At 47.2% G+C, this 21387-nt stretch overlaps 2 protein-coding genes across 2 annotated transcripts; one reads left to right on the plus strand and one right to left on the minus strand.

Moving 5' to 3' along the window:
• Positions 1–1270: 1270 nt before the first annotated feature.
• LOC123191100 (receptor protein kinase TMK1) lies at positions 1271–5088 on the plus strand. The gene is made up of 2 exons (XM_044603878.1): positions 1271–3744; positions 4243–5088. The coding sequence occupies exons 1-2, from the start codon at positions 1404–1406 to the stop codon at positions 4764–4766; spliced, it is 2865 nt and encodes a 954-aa protein (XP_044459813.1). The 5' UTR covers positions 1271–1403; the 3' UTR covers positions 4767–5088.
• A 3193-nt stretch (positions 5089–8281) lies between these two features.
• LOC123191101 (nudix hydrolase 26, chloroplastic) lies at positions 8282–11232 on the minus strand. The gene is made up of 6 exons (XM_044603879.1): positions 10960–11232; positions 10830–10880; positions 10604–10696; positions 10293–10387; positions 8677–8791; positions 8282–8577 (listed from the first exon to the last, which is right to left on the minus strand). The coding sequence occupies exons 1-6, from the start codon at positions 11161–11163 to the stop codon at positions 8491–8493; spliced, it is 645 nt and encodes a 214-aa protein (XP_044459814.1). The 5' UTR covers positions 11164–11232; the 3' UTR covers positions 8282–8490.
• Positions 11233–21387: the final 10155 nt, after the last annotated feature.

Consider the following 21387-nt stretch of genomic DNA (forward strand, 5'->3'; position numbering starts at 1 on the left):
GAGGCACTGGGAGTGGTTGTGAGTTGTCACGCGGGTCGTGTGAGGACTGAGCGAATAGAAGCACGTAAACGTAAATGGTGGGCAGACAGCGAGAGGAGAGTGGAAGTGGAGGGACAGAGAGGGTGGAGAAATCGGAGAGAAGAAGGTTTGCATCGGATCCGGTACGAGAAAGACTTGGCGGAGCGGCATGTCTGTCTGCCAGCACCAAACCAATCGCCCGAATCGGCAGGCAGGCGGCCATCGCGTCGGAACGTGCGTGTCTGACAGCCTCATCTGATGCCGCCGTCGGTGGTTCTTCTCTTCCGGAAGGAAGGAAAAGAAATATCCGCAGAGTGGGGTTAAATCGGGACGTGATCCGCAGGCAATGGCAATGGCAATGGCATGGCATCCGCATGGTAAACATTGATCCGCTTCACTGATTGATTTGACGGGATTCGATTCGATTCATTACCTGCCTAGTACACTACGCAGTGCAATCAACCAGTCGTACGTACTCGCCGGCTTGCATGCAGATGCAGGCAGGCAGTAATAATACGTACACTAATTGATTGCCCGCGGATTGGATTGGATTCGATCACGCGGATACATCTTTATTTTGAGCGCGTATTAACAGCCAGCCAGCCAGCCAGCCAGCATGGTGAATGGCAAGTAGTAAATCAATGGCATCACGCGGAAGTACATATTTTCACCGTGTATCAGCAGGCAGGCAGCACGGTAGATGGCAAGTAAATCAATGGATGGACGGAAATGAAATGACACCGCCACCGACACGGCGCTTTAAAGATTTTTGACTCCTCCTCTGTGTGTGTGTGTCCACCCTGCCCATGGTGGGGTGTGCTGTCCCGTGCCGATGGGGTGGCCCGGACCGAATTGGCAGGCCATCTCCGGCGCTTTTCCCGCCTACGCCGCCCTGCCCGCCCCTCCCTGCGCTCACCAAAACAAACAATCACGTTCACAACCAACGAAAAGCCAAAAGGCGAAGGAAAAGAGCCGCGTGGCGTTGGCGTGACCAAAATAAAATAAAGCCAAAGGCGGGGGGGAAAAGCTGTGGTTTCACTGCAAAACTCGAGTGAAAACAGAGGAGCGAGATAGGCACGAGGAGGAGTGGTAGGAGACAAAAAGGAGAAACGAGTCAAGGTCGGGTCGGGTCGGGGCCGGGTCGAGTGGACACCACAGCGAGGCGAGGCCACATCACATTCCCGGTGACACTGCCGAGTGCCGACCACAGCCAGCGACTCAAAGGGAAGGAAACCGAGGCAAATCCCCCTCACCTCGCCGCTTATCCCCATTCATCCCCTCCCTTCCTTCCCCCCCACCCCACCCCACCGCCGACGCCGCCGCAGCCCAGCTCCGGCAGCCCCGCCGCGCCGCCGCCAATGCACCCCGACCCGTAGCGGCACGCCATGGACGCGCCACCGCTCCTCATCCTCCTCTTCCTCGCCGCCGCCGCCGTCGCCGGAGGCGGGGTGGCCACGGCCGCGACGATCCACCCGGGCGACCTGGCGGTCCTCGAGGACCTGCGCCGCTCCCTCACCAACCCGGACGTCCTCGGCTGGCCCAAGGGCGCCGACCCCTGCGGCGACGGCGGCGGCAAGGGGTGGGCCCACGTCTCCTGCGACCGCGCCGGCCGGGTCAACAACCTCGACCTCAAGAGCATCGGCCTCGCCGGCGCCCTCCCGGCCTCCTTCTCCTCCCTCGACGCGCTGCAGGACCTCAGCCTCCAGACCAACAAGCTCTCCGGCCCGCTCCCCTCCTTCCGCGGCATGGCCGCGCTCCGCCACGCCTACCTCAACGACAACGCCTTCGACGCCCTCCCGAAAGACTTCTTCGACGGCCTCGACAGCCTCGAGGAGATCTGCCTCGACAACAACCCGCTCAACAAGACCGCCGGCGGCTGGGAGATTCCGCCCGCGCTCGCCGCCTCCTCGCCGCAGCTGCAGAGCCTGCGCCTCACCAACTGCAGCCTCGTCGGCGGGATCCCGGCCTTCCTCGGGGGCATGACCGGCCTGCAGATGCTCACCCTCTCCTACAACAGCCTCACGGGCCCGATCCCGGCCACCTTCGCAGGGTCCGGCCTCCAGAAGCTCTGGCTCAACAACCAGCTCGGCGAGGCCAAGCTCTCCGGCACGCTCGACGTGCTCGCCGGGATGGCCGACCTCCAGCAGGCGTGGCTGCACGGCAACCAGTTCACCGGCCCCATCCCGGACGCCATCTCCAACTGCAAGCAGCTCGTCGACCTAAAGCTCAACAACAACGACCTCGTCGGCCTCGTGCCGCCCGACCTCACCGCCCTGCCGCTGCTCCGCGACGTCAAGCTCGACAACAACAACCTCGTCGGCCCCGCCCCGGCGCTCAAGTCCGGCAACCTCACCTCCTCCCATAACGGCTTCTGCGCCGTCAAGCCCGACGACAAGTGCGCGCCGGAGGTCATGGCATTGCTCCAGTTCCAAGCCGAGGCTGGTTACCCCGTCAAGCTGACCGGTTCATGGTCCGGGAACGACCCCTGCAAGGCCTGGCTGGGCGTCACCTGCTCTCAGGGCAAGGTGTCGGTGCTCAATCTGCCGTCCTCTGGCCTCAATGGCACCATCAGCAAGAGCCTCGGAGACCTGTCTGCGCTCTCGGACATCAGGCTTGACAGCAATCACCTCACCGGGCATGTGCCGGACAGCCTCACCGGCCTCAAGCTGCTAAAGAAGCTTGATTTGGGCATGAACGACCTGAATGGGCCTCTGCCGGCCTTCAGACCGGACGTGAATGTCATCCTCACCGGCAATCCCAACTTCAACACGAAGACGTCGCCGGGTGGTTCTGCTCCCAAGGATGCCCCTCATTCACCAACAACGCCTGGCACGCCGGGCTCACAAGGCCAAGGCGCTGCCTCCCCAGGCCAAAGGAACAAGAAGAGCAAAATTTTGTTGGCTACCACCATTCCGGTTGCCATCGGCGTGGTGGCTCTGCTGTCACTGGGTGCTGTGGTGCTCTTCTGCAAGAAAAATGGGTCCTCGGTTCAGCCACAGGCGACCTCTTCCGTCGTCGTCCACCCCCGAAACAGTTCTGGCCCAGACAACTTGGTCAAGATTGTCATGACAAGCAATGACAGCTTCGGCGCGACGTCAAGCGGCACCAGCAGCCGGGATAGTGACATCCACATGATCGAGGCGCGCAATTTTGTGATATCCGTGCAGGTTCTTCGTTGTGCCACCAAGAACTTTGCTCCGGACAATGTGCTTGGCCGTGGTGGATTCGGCGTCGTTTACAAAGGGGTGCTGCACGATGGCACGATGATTGCTGTGAAGAGGATGGAGTCTTCTGTGATCAGCAACAAGGCCCTCGACGAGTTCCAAGCAGAGATTGCCATCCTAACCAAGGTCCGGCACCGCAACCTGGTATCGATAATGGGCTACGGCATCGAAGGGAATGAAAGGCTGCTGGTCTACGAGCACATGTCCAACGGAGCGCTGAGCAAGCATCTGTTCCACTGGAAGCAGCATGAGCTGGAGCCCCTCTCGTGGAAGAAGAGGCTCAACATCGCATTAGATGTTGCTCGTGGAATGGAGTATCTTCACACCCTTGCACAGCAGTGCTACATTCACAGGGATCTTAAGTCGGCAAATATTCTACTTGGCGATGATTTCCGAGCAAAGGTGTCGGATTTCGGGCTCCTTAAATCTGCGCCGGACGGGAACTTCTCTGTGGCAACCAGACTCGCTGGAACTTTTGGATATTTGGCACCCGAATATGCTGGTATGAAATACTCTTGACCCTGCTAAGTTCTGCAACATCTGTTTTAGTTCTGACCATCATGTGTTAATTACCATATCAGAATTTTCAGCATGCTTTATTAAGTATATGCAAGTGTCATAGCCTAGTATTGAATCCATTGCTGTGTAAATAACCTCATTTAGTAGCAAACTGAAATACTGAATTGGTGTGGCAATTATCTTCGAATGTGTGATGAACTGGTCATTCTGATTGAAATCCCACTGCAAGTAACCTCGTGTAAGATATAACTTAGTTTATTTGATAATGACATTGGAAATGTTTGACGAACTAGTCAATTTAACTGGGAACCCTGTGACCATTAGCATGCAAATTATTGCCACCAATTCTTGTATCAATAGAACATGCAGCTTTGTTCATTCCATGAAATTTTTACTACAGTATCTATCCTTTTCATGTTAGTTATGTTGTTCTGATTCTTGAATGTGTGTTCTGATAAGTTATTGTTCATCATCACTGCAGTTACCGGGAAAATCACAACAAAAGCGGATGTTTTCAGCTTCGGGGTGGTGCTGATGGAGCTGATAACCGGAATGACTGCCATCGACGAGAGACGTATCGACGAGGAAACCCGGTATCTGGCCTCCTGGTTCGGTCAGATAAGGAAGGATGAAGAGAAGTTCAGGGCAGCCATCGACCCGACCCTTGAGCTCACCGACGAGATTTTCGAGAGCATCTCGGTGGTTGCGGAGCTGGCCGGCCACTGCACCTCCCGGGAGCCCTCGCAGCGGCCGGACATGGGCCACGCCGTGACGGTGCTGGTGCCCATGGTGGAGAAATGGAAGCCGTCGAACAACGAGGCGGAGGACTACATGGGCATCGACCTGCACCTGCCGCTGCTCCAGATGGTGAAGGGGTGGCAGGAGTCGGAGGCGAGCATGACGGACGGGAGCATCATGAGCCTGAGCCTGGAAGACAGCAAGGGCAGCATCCCCGCCCGGCCCGCGGGGTTCGCCGAGTCCTTCACCTCCGCCGACGGCCGGTGAACCACCATCATCGTCATCGCCATCATCATGTCTACAAGAAATAAGTACATTGTCTCTCCTGGACCTCCCTCCCCTGTTTTCGCACAGCCCTCGATCTTGTAGGTAAAGTAAAAGGAGTTCGTCGTCGTCCATGTGCTTGTGTTTCTGCCGCCGCCGCTGTAGATAGACATCTTGTTTTTGTTCTTGTTCACTTTTTTGTTCAACTGGGTACTACCTTAGGATGGATTGGTTGGTCGCCTTTTCCATTATTCCAGTCTTGAGACTGAAGCTTCTGGCTTTACCTAGCAATCAAATCAAATCATATCATATAATGCTTCTCTGATTGATCCACTGCCTGTACCTGGAACCGAATTTTCTCCTCCTTTGCTTTGCAATGGCATCTGGCATCTGGTTCCTCATGCTCATGGCTCATGCTGCAGAGGCCAAAGGGGGACATCACCTGTGATCCTCCATGCCATCCACCATGATTCATGGGCCATGAATGTACTGTTGAGGGGGCAGCAAGTACCACTCCAGGCTTGCACCACTTTTCTCAGGCTCTATCTACACACTTGATCTCCCATGCCCCATTGTATAATAACAATAATAACAACACTTCAATTATTGTTGCTACAAAACAAATCTACCACCAACATTGAAGCAAGCAAGCAAGCAAACAAATGTGCAGCACCAGTAGCTGGCTGGCTGGAGGTAACAACATATGAATGCTGATCTTTATTCAGGTTCTGTTCTGCAGCTGTAGTTATCTGACAAGTGGCCGTTGAAAATCCACACTTGATGTGAAGCCACTGATTCTTGCTTAGCTGTTGCTCACTTGCATACACTCCTATTAACCACTGACGTTGGTTGCTAGGAATCTTCTTCATGGGCTGAAAGTGACTCCAGTGATGGCTGTAATGGCCTTTTTCATCTCTGTGGCGCTGAAAGCGAGTGTAATTACCGGGGTTAATCAAGTGTCATTGTCGAGGAATCATCCACGACATCGATGATTTGTTGTTTAATGATGATGATGTGTATGTCTGGCCACGTGGCCATCGTCCCAGCTGGCGTGCAATAACTGTGTGGCCGACGGAGTAGAGCAAAAGCGACCTCTGGTGCTCTATGCTCATCTTAGCGGCTGCTAATTAGTCCGGTCAGCAGTGCTCATGATACTGTTCTGAGCCTAGACTTATTGGTTTCACCAAAAAAATCAGAAAAAAAGAAGCAGAGAGCCTAGAGATCTTGTACAGCAAGTTAGCAGTACACGCATTAAGTGTTTGGCACTCCATGTACAAGCGTGCATTAGGTCAGAATAATGCCGCGCTTTGCACGGCTGTACCCTCCACGTGAGATGCTCCGTCCTTTGTCAATCTTGATCCGGACGCCATTGCTGGCGAGCAATTAGTGAAGGCTGGTCTAAGGCCGCTAACTAGAGTGGCAGGCAGCGTAGTGTAGATTCCGTCTGGAGTGAGGAACAGTACCGATGTCTTGTACTTTTCTTTTTGAGAAAAAGCCATCATGGCTAGCTGATGTCTTTGCGGGATGGTTCTGGTCACAGCACGTTTGTAGTGCAGAGCGTATGTATGCGTCACGTATAATGAGACCGCACACCTGTGCTGCCTGCCGCCCTGCGCTCTTGTCGCCGTCCGTCGTATTTGTACTGTACTGTACTGTACGCCACGGTACCGGCCGTGTATGTATGTATGTGTGTATGTGTACATCACGGGTAGTTATGGTTCCAATCAGTCGCTCAGTCAGGTGGCCCATCTGCATCAAGCCCTACGTCCGGCCTTGGATACATCCTGAAAGAAAAGGGAAACGTTTGGATACACGTTGCTGTTGGTTGGACCGTCAGCATTATCGGCTAGGAATGTAGAGCTTTCTTCTCTCTGTCAAATAGGCATTCATACATACTCTCTCCGTCCGGAAATACTTGTCATCAAAATGAATAAAAAGAGGTGTATCTAGAATAAAAATACATCTAGATACATCATCTTTTATTCATTTTGATGACAAGTATTTCCGGACGGAGGGAGATATGTATAGACCCTGGGAAGAAAGTAGTCACATGTACACAGTGTCAGCGCGTGCGATCTTGTACCATACACACACCGTCGCACATGTATGGTGGTCACGTACGTAGGTGCGCGGGAATTATTACCCAACTTGTGATTAATCAATCTGATGAGAGGGCTGTGTTGTCTGCCTGGTTGTGCATGTGGAGGGAGAGACATGCGTGGACATGGACATGTGGGCGGCACAGGAGAAGCTCTGGAGGACGGACTGACGGACGCCGTGGTGGCAGCGGCACGGCAATCATTGAAGCTTCCCTTGTGCTTGTGTCCTCCATCTCACATGGCAGGTCTGCTTGCTGCCACTTGGCAATGGCGACTCCCTCTGGTCTGGTTCCCTGGCCACGGGATGGCGCCACCTGCTTCTAGTCAAGTTAAAACCACTGTGAGTGAGATGAGAGAGATAGAGATTGGTCGTGGGCCCCAGGTGCTCCTACCCTAGTGCCCTGCCATCGCCATGCCTTGGGGTTGAACTGTTGATGATGAATTTTTCAGCAAACTTGGAACTTTCAGTGACCAAATGCTTCACTTGAAAGACCTCCACAACATGGCACGTCGACACCGACACGAAGAGAGCCCCGTTCTACCACCACACGCCAACGCTGGCAACGGTGAGATTTCCTAGCGCTGCCGCTATCATGCGTTCCGGTAATACGCTTTCGGCTCACGTTGACGAACACGGCCACTTTTGTACAGGTGCATTGCATTGCAGGATTCAATCTGTTTACCACCGCCGCCGGTGCAGTCACAAAAGGCACAAAATTAAAGCCATGGCAGATGGCACGGCAGCGCATGAGCAGAATAAATGAAAGAGCCCTACTGCTTCCCGGTTCATGAGGAGAGGAGAGGAGAGGAAAGGCAAAGGCCAAAGGAGGCCGGCCACCGACGAACGCACAGCACAGCGAAACATTGATGGACTCCTCCCAGCTGCTTTCCTTCCCGCCGGCGAGGAGACCCAACCAAACTTTATAGCGGACGGCATTTAACAGCTCCCATGCTCCACGCGCGCCGCCGCCGCCGCCGATCCCCATCCATCCACCTCCCTAACCTACTAACCAAACCACATCGCATGCCATTACTACCATGGCCACGGGACACGGCTCACAGACAGTATCATGGCGGGCGCCGAGAGACCACACGGTACAAAGCGTGGAGGGCACATTGTCCTTCCCCGTGCTCTCAAGCCAAACCACAGCAAAGCAAAAGGCCCTGGCCAACAGCCAAGGCGCTTCAGTTCAGGCATTTGTTGGTCCCTGAAGATCATTTCCGTCGCCACCAGAATCGGGGCGTCGGGACATAACAAGAGATCAAGAAGGCTCTCCTACCTGTTGATCTCAGCCGCGGCTCCGACAGGGGCAGCGATGCTGTTTTCTCCTGGCAAGAATAGCAGGCCCTGCTGGTGTCCATGTTGCATTGCATGGCACCAAGATTTGCCACAACTAGAAACCAAACAGACGGCGGGAAGAAGGGAACTGTAGCCAGGGCCAGGATATTATTATTGTGTAACAACGCAAGTTGAGCATGACCAGGCTATCGGGATCCAATGCTGGGATAACAGTCGGTGTTGGCGACACGCCAGACGTTCTAGAAATACTCACGCGGCCCCAGTACATTTTCGACATATTATTGATGGCACAGCTATAGATATGGATCTTGTGGGAGGCTGCGCAAATCTACGACGAAGCTGTTGGATCTGACTGTAGATATGGGGCGAAGTGCTTCAGTGTCTCCTCGTAGACAGGTTTCTTGAAATCAACAGCCTGTGCGTGAGTTCGACATGGAAACTGTGTTAGTAGGCGCCCCAGATTCAAGAAACAGGAGGGATCGGGTGTTATTAGCGAGCTACAAAACTGGACCACCTTCTCAATCACTTGCTGAGGGGTCATCCATGCCCATTCGGAGAACTCCGGCTTCTCGGATCCATCGCCCATCAGGTTGATCTCCTCGTCACCCCCGGTAAGCCTAAATAGAAACCTGCCCATTTGAAGTCCACGGTTAACATCCAGATCTGGTTAACTGCTAAATGTCTTGTGAATTACGATCGAGATTTCAATAAAGAACGATGGGCGGAAATTCATTATTTCACTGACAGTAATTAACTCCGAAGAACACCTGAACAAGTTCCAACCTACACAAGTCTGACTGGGCCCAACCCTAAGACTAAATGGACGAGTTTGAGAGAGGTGAGGAGATAGCATAAGTAGGCTGGCCACTGTAGCATACATCCATGGAAATATCTCCAGACCAAATTTGGATAGCCACACATACCAACTACCAACCATAAAATTTATACCAGTCAGTGACATGAGCCATTGTCAAAGATAATAGGAATGTATCCAATACTAAGCTATCAAAATCATTAGACAGCATCAGGAGATAACAGCAGATGCATAACATAGAAATAGTTTCAATCACTCATGAATTGTGTTTCTATTTCGGTCCAACATAAAGAAATAACCCGACCTTACTGCAGTAAGTTCTGCCTTTTGACTTCCGGCAGCTTAACAATCGACCCTTCCGGCAGCTTAACAATCGACCACTAGGAATTCGACAGTTCTACTCAGCACCCAAATTGACTAGCTGTTACAGGCTGCGGGGAACTACATGTCCTAGACTCAAATTCAGTAGGAAGCTTCGTACCAACGGATGCATTACGAAAACTTCAGATCAGTACAAGCGTGACCTTGGGTGCATGTGAGTGGTTGGATAGATTCAATATGTTCATCTCACAGTTTAATGTCTCCTCAGACTTTCCCACACATGCCCTCATAACGAGCTTCGTATTGAATTTTGGTCTATGCATCTCATATCATTTTTTCCAATGTACTACAGCTGGAGACATGTATGTGCACATGCACACCGTGCAAGACAAGTGTGCACAGCATACTCCGCACATGCATACAAGTGCATCCAGTAAAATGACTTATTAACAATTGCAGGTTCAAATGTTGAGGAGCATCATGCTAGGTATAGGGTGTTAAACTATGACCTCTAACAATACAAAAGGTTGAAATGGATTGTAACATGTATGTTGCATACAACTACAGGATATATAATCTTCCGCAGTAGCTGTAAGCCTATAATGCATAAAGTTTAATGGATAATGAAGCATGTTCAGGTGTCAGTATGGATGCATATAGAAAGGCATGTTATGATATCATCATGGACACTTATGGTGCGACATATTTTTTAATGGATTTTGCTGACAACTTAACTGACATCAGATTTACTTCGTGAATTGCTACATGGCATGAATAATAGTGTGGTGGTTTGGCAGAGAGAGTTGTGCAACGGATATGGCTACGCGGCTGTATCTTGGGGTTGGAGTATTCTGTTTGTCAAGTGTCAACTGCTATGCCTGTGCAGTAAAATGATTCTTGTGGGACTTTCCTTTCAGGTTGAAACAGGTAGAAATGCAACAACAAACTTTTGTTTCTAAGCATCATTCTTAGCTGAAGCAATCCAGCAGGCTTACCACTTCTGAGCCTGGCCCTTCCAGTTTGTTCCCCACCTAGCATTCAGCTTGTCTTTGACATCCGCGGGGAAATCATATGTCAACCAATTGGGGGCCTGCACGGACACACGCAACGCGATCAGAAAGAAACCTTTTGGTTACGAAAACAATTTGTTCCACTTGCATACTGAGAGCAGAGAGACACTAGAGATTTATCACTATTTGGGACAGTTGAAATAGGTCATCTATGGATTATGGATTATCGATTTCATTTCTGCTATGCTTGGAAGTAAATCATGATGGTAAGAACTTGTGAAGAGCTGGCGGCTGACCTCGGCGACGATCTCGGCGGATCTAACACCAGTTTCTTCCCTCAATTCCCTAACGGCAGCTGCTCGCGGCTCTTCCCCTGGGTCTATTCCACCCTGCAGCGACACAGAGCAACCAGGCGAATCAACTAGGGTTGGTTTTATGTGTACCAGGATGCAGTACTGACAATAGTAATCCATGATTAGGCTAACTGAACAACAAGTTCCACTGCCAGTAGAACAGGAGTACCTGAGGCATCTGCCACGCGGTGGGGATGTCGATCCTGGACGCGGAGAAAATCTGCAGGAGGAGAGAAGCGATCAGTGAGAGAGGGGGGCATCGAGGGTTGTCAACGGGGACGACTTGGGGGGAGGGGTGCCTTGGTGAGGGAGGGGTCGGCGAGGCAGATGCCGACGTTGGTGCGGTAGCCCTCGGGCGGCGAGTCCATGGTGGCGAACACGGCGAGCGGCGAGGCCGAGCAGGAGAGCGGGCGGCGGCGGGCGATCCGGGGGAGCCGGAGCGCGGCGGAGGAGGAGGAGATGGTGGGGGTGAGAATGAGGCAGCGTGCGGCGGCCACCGTCATCGGTCCACCCGCAAACCCAACCCAACCCAACCCAATCGATTTGGGGGGTCTGGGAGACAACGAGAGTGGTGGCCGGTCTGGACCAAACCTGTCCGGGCAGGCGTGCCAGCCCATTAGCCCGCGTGCCCCACACTGATGGGCCGGCATGGCACGTGGCTAAGTGGGCCGTGCCTGGCATGCCGCCTGCCTGGGTGGCCCGGGCTGCGAGGCCAAGCCCGTGTGCCGGCACTGCATCTTTTTAAATTATTACAGTAAAATATAGGCCCAAAAAGCATGCAGCCCATTAAGGTTACACGGGCCATGGATCACATCGTTCAATATATGTTGAGAGCAACTAATTAACCAGCGCTCCTTCGGGAGCCTCGCAACGATCAGCATCACTTGACGCGCTCTCAGCCATTTATCACGTGTCGCGCTCTGGACGCTCCCTTCGAATTTTTTTCTTTTTCCACACGCGTTTTCAGTTTTTTAACGGGTTTTCTTCGGGTTTTTTTTGACGTTTCGGTTTTCTACCGGTCTTCCTTAGCTTTTGGGACAAAAAAAGTTTTCAACAAAAAAAATTTGCATGAAAAAAACATGTTTTTTTCTTTCACGAGAGTCACGGTTTTGCTTCCGCGAAAGGCACGGTTGTGCTTTCGCGAGAGTCACGGCTGTGCCTTTCGGAAACGGAAAAAAATGCATTTTCTGTTTTTTTTCTTCCGCGAGAGGCACGGTTTTGCTTCCGCAGGAGGCACGATTGTGCTTTTGCTTAAGGCGTTACTCTGTTTTCATGAACTTAATACTCTAGATGCATGCTGGATAGCGGTCGATGAGTGGAGTAATAGTAGTAGATGCATGCATGAGTCGGTCTACTTGTCTCGGACGTGATGCCTATATACATGATCATACCTAGATATTCTCATAACCATGCTCAATTCTGTCAATTGCTCAACAGTAATTCGTCCACCCACCGTAAAATACTTATGCTCTTGAGAGAAGCCACTAGTGAAACCTATGGCCCCCGGGTCTATCTTCATCATATTAATCTTTCAATACTTAGTTATTTCCTTTGCTTTTATTTTACTTTGCATCTTTATCATAAAAATACCAAAAATATTATTTTATCATATCTATCAGATCTTACCCTCGTAAGTGACCGTGAAAGGATTGACAGCCCCTTATCGCGTTGGTTGTGAGGAGTTATTTGTTTTGTGCAGGTACTAGGGACTCGCGCATGGCCTCCTACTGGATTGATACCTTGGTTCTCAAAAACCGAGGGAAATACTTATGCTACTTTGCTGCATCATCCTTTCCTCTTCAAGAAAATCCAACGCAGTGCTAAAGAGGTAGCAGTATCTATCTGCCGTTCCAAGTAAATTTGTATGTGCCAAACTCTAAACCTTCAAATAAACATTCTGTTTTGTATGCTCGGATAGCTCATGTATCAACTAGGGTTGTTCATATCTTCCATGTTAGGCGGGTTATTCTCAAGAGGGGTGGACTCCTGCTCCTCACTCACGAGAAAATGGCTGGTCACCGGGATGCCCAGTCCTATGCTTTATGCAAATCAAATCAAAATAATTGCAAACAAAACTCCTCACTCACGAGAAAATGGCTGGTCATCGGGATGCCCAGTCCCATGCTTTATGCAAATCAAATCAAAATAATTGCAAACAAAACTCCCCCGGGACTGTTGTTAGTTGGAGGCACTCGTTGTTTCGAGCAAGCCATGGATTGATACTTGTTGGTGGAGGGGGAGTGTAAACTTTACCATTCTATTTGGGAACCGTCTATAATGTGTGTAGCATGGAAGATATCGCCATCTTTTGGTTGTTATGTTGACAATGAAAGTATACCGCTCAAAATATTATTTACCTCTATTTCAAAACCGAGCTCTGGCACCTCTACAAATCCCTGCTTCCCTCTGCGAAGGGCCTATCTATTTACTTTTATATTGAGTCATCATCCTCTTATTAAAAAGCACCAGTTGGAGAGCACCACTGTCATTTGCATTCATTACTGTTAGTTTATGATACGTCTCCAACGTATCTGTAATTTTTGATTGTTCCATGCTATTATATTATCTATTTTGGATGTTTATGGGCTTTATTATGCACTTTTATATTATTTTTGGGACTAACCTATTAACCTAGAGCCCAGTGCCAGTTTCTGTTTTTTTCCTTGTTTTAGAGTATCGCAGAAAAGGAAAATCAAACGGAGTCCAATTGACCTAAAATTTCACGGAACTTATTTTTGGAACGGAAGCAACCCAGAAGACTTGGAGTGCACGTCAGGGGATCAACGAGGAAGCCACGAGGCAGGGGGGCGCCCTCCACCCTCGTGGCTCCCCTGATGTACTTCTTCCTCCCATATATACCCATATACCCTAAAAACTTCGGAGAGCACAATAGATCGGGAGTTCCGCCGCCAGAAGCCTCCGTAGCCATCGAAAACCAATCTAGACCCGTTCCGACACCCTGCCGGTGGGGGCAATCCCTCTCCGGTGGCTATCTTCATCATCCCGGTGCTCTCCATGACGAGGAGGGAGTAGTTCTCCCTCGGGGCTAAGGGTATGTACAGCTATGTGTTTGATCTCTCTCTCTCTCTCTCTCTCTCTCTCTCTCTCTCTCTCTCTCTCTCTTTCTCTCTCGTGTTCTTGAGGTGATACGATCTTGATGTATCGCGAGCTTTGCTATTATAGTTGGATCTTATGATGTTTTCTCCCCTCTCTACTCTCTTGTAATGGATTGAGTTTCCCCTTTGAAGTTATCTTATCGGATTGAGTCTTTAAAGATTTGAGAACACTTGATGTATGTCTTGCCATGCGTATCTGTGGTGACAATGGGATACCATGTGATTCACTTGATGTATATTTTGGTGATCAACTTGCGGGTTCCGCCCATGAACTTATGCATAGGGGTTGGCACACGTTTTCGTCGTGATTCTCCGGTAGAAACTTTGGGGCACTCTTTGAGGTTCTATGTGTTGGTTGAATAGATGAATATGAGATTGTGTGATGCATATCGTATAATCATACCCACGGATACTTGAGGTGACATTGGAGTATCTAGGTGACATTAGGGTTTTGGTTGATTTGTGTCTTAAGGTGTTATTCTAGTACAAACTCTAGGGCTGTTTGTGACACTTATAGGAATAGCCCACCGTATTGATTGGAAAGAATAACTTTGAGGTGGTTTCATACCCTGCCATAATCTCTTCGTTTGTTCTCCGCTATTAGTGACTTTGGAGTGACTCTTTGTTGCATGTTGAGGGATAGTTATATGGTGCAATTATGATATTATTGTTGAGGGAACTTGCACTAGTGAAAGTATGAACCCTAGGCCTTGTTTCAACGCATTGCAATACCATTTACGCTCACTTTTATCATTAGTTACCTTGCTGTTTTTATATTTTCAGATTACAAAAACCTTTATCTACCATCCATATACCACTTGTATCACCATCTCTTCGCCGAGCTAGTGCACCTATACAATTTACCATTGTATTGGGTGTGTTGGGGACACAAGAGACTCTTTGCTATTTGGTTGCAGGGTTGCTTGAGAGAGACCATCTTCATCCTACGCCTCCTACGGATTGATAAACCTTAGGTCATCCACTTGAGGGAAATTTACTACTGTCCTACAAACCTCTGCACTTGGAGGCCCAACAACGCCTACAAGAAGAAGGTTGTGTAGTAGACATCAAGCTCTTTTCTGGCGCCGTTGCCGGGGAGGTTAGCGCTTGAAGGTATATCTTTAGATCTTGCAATTGAATCTTTTTGTTTCTTGTTTTAGCACTGGTTAGTTTATAAAAGAAAACTAAAAAAAGGGAATTAAGTTTGTCTCATACGCTTCATCTTTTTAATATCTTTCATGAGTATGATGGAAAAGAAAATTGTGCCAAGGTGTTAGAAGAAGAATGCATTAGAATGTTTGGCACTAAATATTTGAATGATGAGCATGATTGCAATGTTGTTAGTATGAACTCCTTGAATATCCATGGTACTAATGATGATTGCACTAGTTATGATGAAAATGTCTCCTATAAACATGTCATTTTTTGTGGAGTGCATTGGGTTTGTAAGTACACACCAAATAGGGAAGATAGATATTGCATGAGGCATAAGTACTTAGAAACTAAATTGTTGCAAGAAAGGCTAGATGATTGTGCTGAAAATTTAAATTTTCTTGGCCATACTTGTGAGCTTTGCAATGAACGTGGTCATTTAACCATCTGATGCAAATTGTTTCATGATCTAATCATTTCCAAAAATTGTGATGACTTGATTTCTCTTGCACATCATAATGAACTTAGTTTGCTTATGGGGTACGAAGAAATGAAACATATAACTAACTATCTTCCAGTATTTGCCCGTGATAAACTTCTTGGTTTTGATCTAGAGGAAATTTATATGTATTGTGCGATGAATTGCATTGTAACTCATTATATTGCCAATTACATAAAGAAAAGAAAACAAATAGAAGATGAAGAGAATGCTAACGAAAGGGAAGAGACTTCCCAATACCCTCCTATTATTTCTTATGATGATTCAGGTAACGAGGAAGAGCCTCCTATTCAACCAATCTCATTAATAAGGAGCTCCAAAAAGAGGATTGAACCCACACATGATGTGGTGAAGAAGAAGAAAAGAAAAAGGAAGAAAGGTAAAAAGATATCTTCAAATAATGCTGCTCCTATTACTATTGTGACTCATGAAAATATAATTGTGGAAGATAATGACACTTCTTATGATCTTGAAAATCTTTTTGGCACTTGCTTGGAAGAATATGATAATTGCTATACTATTGGTGCTATCCATACTATTAATGATGAGAGTGATTATGCTTATGATATGAAAAGGCCCAAGCTTGGGGATGCTATGTTTGATGAACATGATGTTTTTGAGAATATATTTGCTGCAATTAATGTTTGTCCCAAGATTGGGGATGCTACGTTTAATGAAGATGACATTTTTAGTCTCCCAAGTTTTGATATGCAAATTTATAATGATGATAGCATGCCTCCTACTTATGATGATTATTGTGATGATACTTATGCTATAAAAATAGTGATTATATTTATAAAACTTGTCATGATTATGGTTACCCCTTTTCTGAACATTACTCTTTTAATGTGGAAACAATTTATAGTATTCGAGTCTCTTATGATACTCCCACTATTCCGACTGAGAAGAATTTTGCTTATGTTGAGAGTAATAAAATCTCTATGCTTGTAGATCATGAAAAGAATGCTTTAGGTTCTGGTTATATTGTTGAATTCATTCATGATGCTACTGAAAATTATTATGAGGAAGGAATATATGCTTGTAGGAATTGCAATAATATCAAGTTTCCTCTCTATGTGCTTAAAGTTTTGAAGTTATGCTTGTTTTACCTTCCTATGCTAGTTGATTATTGTTCCCATAAGTTGTTTGCTCACAAAATCCCTATGCATAGGAAGTGAGTTAGACTTAAATGTGCTAGTCATATTCTTCATGATGCTCTCTTTATGTTTCAATTCTTATCCTTTATGTGAGCATCATTGAAATCATCATGCCTAGCTAGGGGCGTTAAACGATAGCGCTTGTTGGGAGGCAACCCAACTTTATTTTTGTTCCTTGATTTTTGCTCCTGTTTAGCAATAAATAATTTATCTAGCCTCTGTTATGATTGAGTTTTTATTTTTTAATTAGTGTTTGTGCCAAGTAGAACCGTTGGAAGACTTGGGGAAAGTCTTGTTGATCTTGCTGTAAAAAAACAGAAACTTTAGCGCTCACCAGAATTGCTGCCATTTTTTATTGGAGAGTGCTATTTAGTTAATTCTTTTTGCAGATGATTAGTTCATAATCTTTGTTGAAAACTTGAATGCTGGCTTTACATATTTACAACAACAAGAGCAAACAGAGTTTGTAAAAGTTTTTCTTTATCACTTTCAGTTTGTCAACTGAATTGCTTGAGGACAAGAAAAGGTTTAAGCTTGGGGGAGTTGATACGTCTCCGTCGTATCTACTTTTCCAAACACTTTTGCCCTTGTTTTGGACTCTAACTTGCATGGTTTGAATGGAACTAACCCGGACTGACGCTATTTTCAGCAGAATTGCCATGGTGTTATTTTTGTGCAGAAACAAAAGTTCTCGGAATGACCTGAAACTCCACGGAGATTATTTTTGAAAATAATAAAAAATACTGGCAAAGAATCAAGGCCAGGGGGGCCACACCCTAGCCACGAGGGTTGGGCCGCGCCCCCTGCCTCGTGGGCCCCCTGGAGCTCCACCGACCTCAACTCCTGAAGGAAATATGCCCTAGAGGCAATAATAAAGTTATTATTTATTTCCTTATATCATGATAAATGTTTATCATTCATGCTAGAATTGTATTAACCGGAAACATAATACATGTGTGAATACATAGACAAACTTAGTGTCACTAGTATGCCTCTACTTGACTAGATCGTTAATCAAAGATGGTTATGTTTCCTAACCATGAACAAAGTGTTGTTATTTGATTAACGAGGTCACATCATTAGTTGAATGATCTGATTGACATGACCCATTCCATTAGCTTAGCACCCGATCGTTTAGTATGTTGCTATTGCTTTCTTCATGACTTATACATGTTCCTATGACTATGAGATTATGCAACTCCCGTTTGCCGGAGGAACACTTTGTGTGCTACCAAACGCCACAACGTAACTGAGTGATTATAAAGGAGCTCTACAGGTGTCTCCAAAGGTAGATGTTGGGTTGGCGTATTTCGAGATTAGGATTTGTCACTCCGATTGTCGGAGAGGTATCTTTGGGCCCTCTCGGTAATGCACATCACATAAGCCTTGCAAGCATTGCAACTAATGAGTTAGTTGCGAGATGATGTATTACGGAACGAGTAAAGAGACTTGCCAGTAATGAGATTGAACTAGGTATTGGATACCGACGATCGAATCTCGGGCAAGTAACATACCGATGACAAAGGGAACAACGTATGTTGTTATGCGGTCTGACCAATAAAGATCTTCGTAGAATATGTAGGAGCCAATATGGGCATCCAGGTCCCGCTATTGGTTAATGACCGGAGATGTGTCTCAGTCATGTCTACATTGTTCTCGAACCGTAGGGTCCGCACGCTTAACGGATGTGATCACGGACATGACGAGGAGTCTCGAAATGGTCGAGACATAAAGATTGATATATTGGAAGCCTATATTTGGATATCGAAAGTGTTCCGGGTGAAATCGGGATTTTACCGGAGTACCGGGAGGTTACCGGAACCCCCCGGGAGCCATATGGGCCTTAATGGGCTTTAGTGGAAAGGAGAAAGGGGCAGCCCAAGGTGGCCGCACGCCTCCCCCCTCCCCTAGTCCTATTAGGACTAGGAGAGGTGGCCGGCCCCCCTCTTTCTCTTTCCCCCTCGGGGAATCCTAGTCCAACTAGGATTGGGGGGAGGGGGGGAGTCCTACTCCCGGTAGGAGTAGGACTCCTCCTGCGCCCTCCTCCTGGCCGGCGGCCCCCTCCCCCTTGGCTCCTTTATATACGGAGGCAGGGGCACCTCTAGACACACAAGTTGATCATTGAGATCGTTCCTTAGCCGTGTGCGGTGCCCCTTGCCACCATATTCCACCTCGATCATATCGTTGTAGTGCTTAGGCGAAGCCCTGTGTCGGTAGAACATCAAGATCGTCACCACGCCGTCGTGCTGACGGAACTCCTCCCCGACGCTTTGCTGGATCGGAGCCCGGGGATCGTCATCGAGCTGTACGTGTGCTAAGAACTCGGAGGTGCCGGAGTAACAGTGCTTGGATCGGTCGGATCGGGAAGATGTACGACTACTTCCTCTATGTTGTGTCAATGCTTCCGCAGTCGGCGAGATGACAACGATGCTACGATGGAGATCAAGGTGTCGCGCCGGTGACGATGGTGATCACGATGGTGCTTCGGAGATGGAGATCACAAGCACGAGATGATGATGGCCATATCATATCACTTATATTGATTGCATGTGATGTTTATCTTTTATGCATCTTATCTTGCTTTGATTGACGGTAGCATTTTAAGATGATCTCTCACTAATTATCAAGAAGTGTTCTCCCTGAGTATGCACCGTTGCGAAAGTTCTTCGTGCTGAGACACCACGTGATGATCGGGTGTGATAGGCTCTACGTTCAAATACAACGGGTGCAAAACAGTTGCACACGCGGAATACTCAGGTTATACTTGACGAGCCAAGCATATACAGATATGGCCTCGGAACACGGAGACCGAAAGGTCGAGCGTGAATCATATAGTAGATATGATCAACATAGTGATGTTCACCATTGAAACTACTCCATCTCACATGATGATCGGACATGGTTTAGTTGATTTGGATCACGTGATCACTTAGAGGATTAGAGGGATGTCTATCTAAGTGGGAGTTCTTAAGTAATAAGATTAATTGAACTTAAATTTATCATGAACTTAGTCCTGGTAGTATTTGTAAATCATGTTGTAAATCAATAGCTCGCGTTGTTGCTTCCCTGTGTTTATTTTGATATGTTCCTAGAGAAAATTGTATTGAAAGATGTTAGTAGCAATGATGCGGATTGGATCCGTGATCTGAGGTTTATCCTCATTGCTGCACAGAAGATTATGTCCTTGATGCACCGCTAGGTGACAGGCCTATTGCAGGAGTAGATGCAGGTGTTATGAACGTTTAGGCTAGCTCAATATGATGACTACTTGATAGTTTAGTGCACCATGCTTAATGGCTTAGAATCGGGACTTCAAAGACGTTTTGAACGTCATGGACCATATGAGATGTTCCAGGAGTTGAAGATAATATTTCAAGCAAACACCCGAGTTAAGAGATATGAAGTCTCCAACAAGTTCTATAGCTAAAAGATGGAGGAGAATCGCTCAACTAGTGAGCATGTGCTCAAATTGTCTGGGTACTACAACCGCTTGAATCAAGTGGGAGTTAATCTTCCAGATAAGATAGTGATTGACAGAATTCTCTAGTCACCATGACCAAGTTAGTAGAACTTTGTGATGAACTATAGTATGCAAGGGATGACGAAAACGACTCCCGAGCTTTTCATGATGATGAAATCGATGAAGGTAGAAATCAAGAAAAACATCAAGTGTTGATGGTAGACAAGACCACTAGTTTCAAGAAAAGGGCAAAGGGAAGAAGGGGAACTTCAAAAAGAATAGCAAGCAAGTTGCTGCTCAAGTGAAGAAGCCCAAGTCTGGACCTAAGCCTGAGACTGAGTGCTTCTACTGCAAAGGGATTGGTCACTGGAAGCGGAACTACCCCAAGTGATTGGCAGATAAGAAGGATGGCAAAGTGAACATAAGTATATTTGATATACATGTTATTGATGTGTACTTTACTAGTGTTTATAGCAACCCCTCAGTATTTGATACTAGTTCAGTTGCTAAGATTAGTAACTCGAAACGGGAGTTGAAGAATAAACAGAGACTAGTTAAGGGTAAAGTAACGATGTGTGTTGGAAGTGGTTCCAAGATTGATATGATCATCATCGCACACTCCCTATAAATTCGGGATTAGTGTTGAACCTAAATAAGTGTTATTTGGTGTTTACGTTGAGCATGAATATGATTTGATCATGTTTATTGTAATACGGTTATTCATTTAAGTAAGAGAATAAATTGTTGTTCTATTTACATGAATAAAACCTTATATGGTTACACACCCAATGAAAATAGTTCGTTGGATCTCGATCATAGTGATACACATAATCATAATATTGAAACCAAAAGATGCAAAGTTAATAATGATAGTGCAACTTATTTGTAGCACTGCCGTTTAGGTCATATTGGTGTAAAGCGCATGAAGAAACTCCATGCTGATGAGCTTTTGGAATCACTTGATTATGAATCAGTTGATGCTTGCGAACCATGCCTCATGGGCAAGATGACTAAGACTCTGTTCTTCGGAACAATGGAGCGAGCAACAGATTTGTTGGAAATCATACATACTGATGTATGTGGTCCGATGAATATTGAGGCTCGCGATAGGTATCATTATTTTCTGATCTTCACAGATGATTTGAGGAGATATGAGTATATCTACTTGATGAAACATAAGTCTGAAACATTTGAAAAGTTCAAAGAATTTCAGAGTGAAGTGGAGAATCATCGTAACAAGAAAATAAGGCTTCTACGATCTGATCGCGGAGACAAATATTTGAGTTACGAGTTTGGTCTTCAATTAAAACAATGTGGAATAGTTTCACAAATTCGTGCCACCC

The sequence above is a fragment of the Triticum aestivum genome, chromosome 2A (assembly GCF_018294505.1).
Source record: "Triticum aestivum cultivar Chinese Spring chromosome 2A, IWGSC CS RefSeq v2.1, whole genome shotgun sequence".
Taxonomy (NCBI): Eukaryota; Viridiplantae; Streptophyta; class Magnoliopsida; order Poales; family Poaceae; genus Triticum; species Triticum aestivum.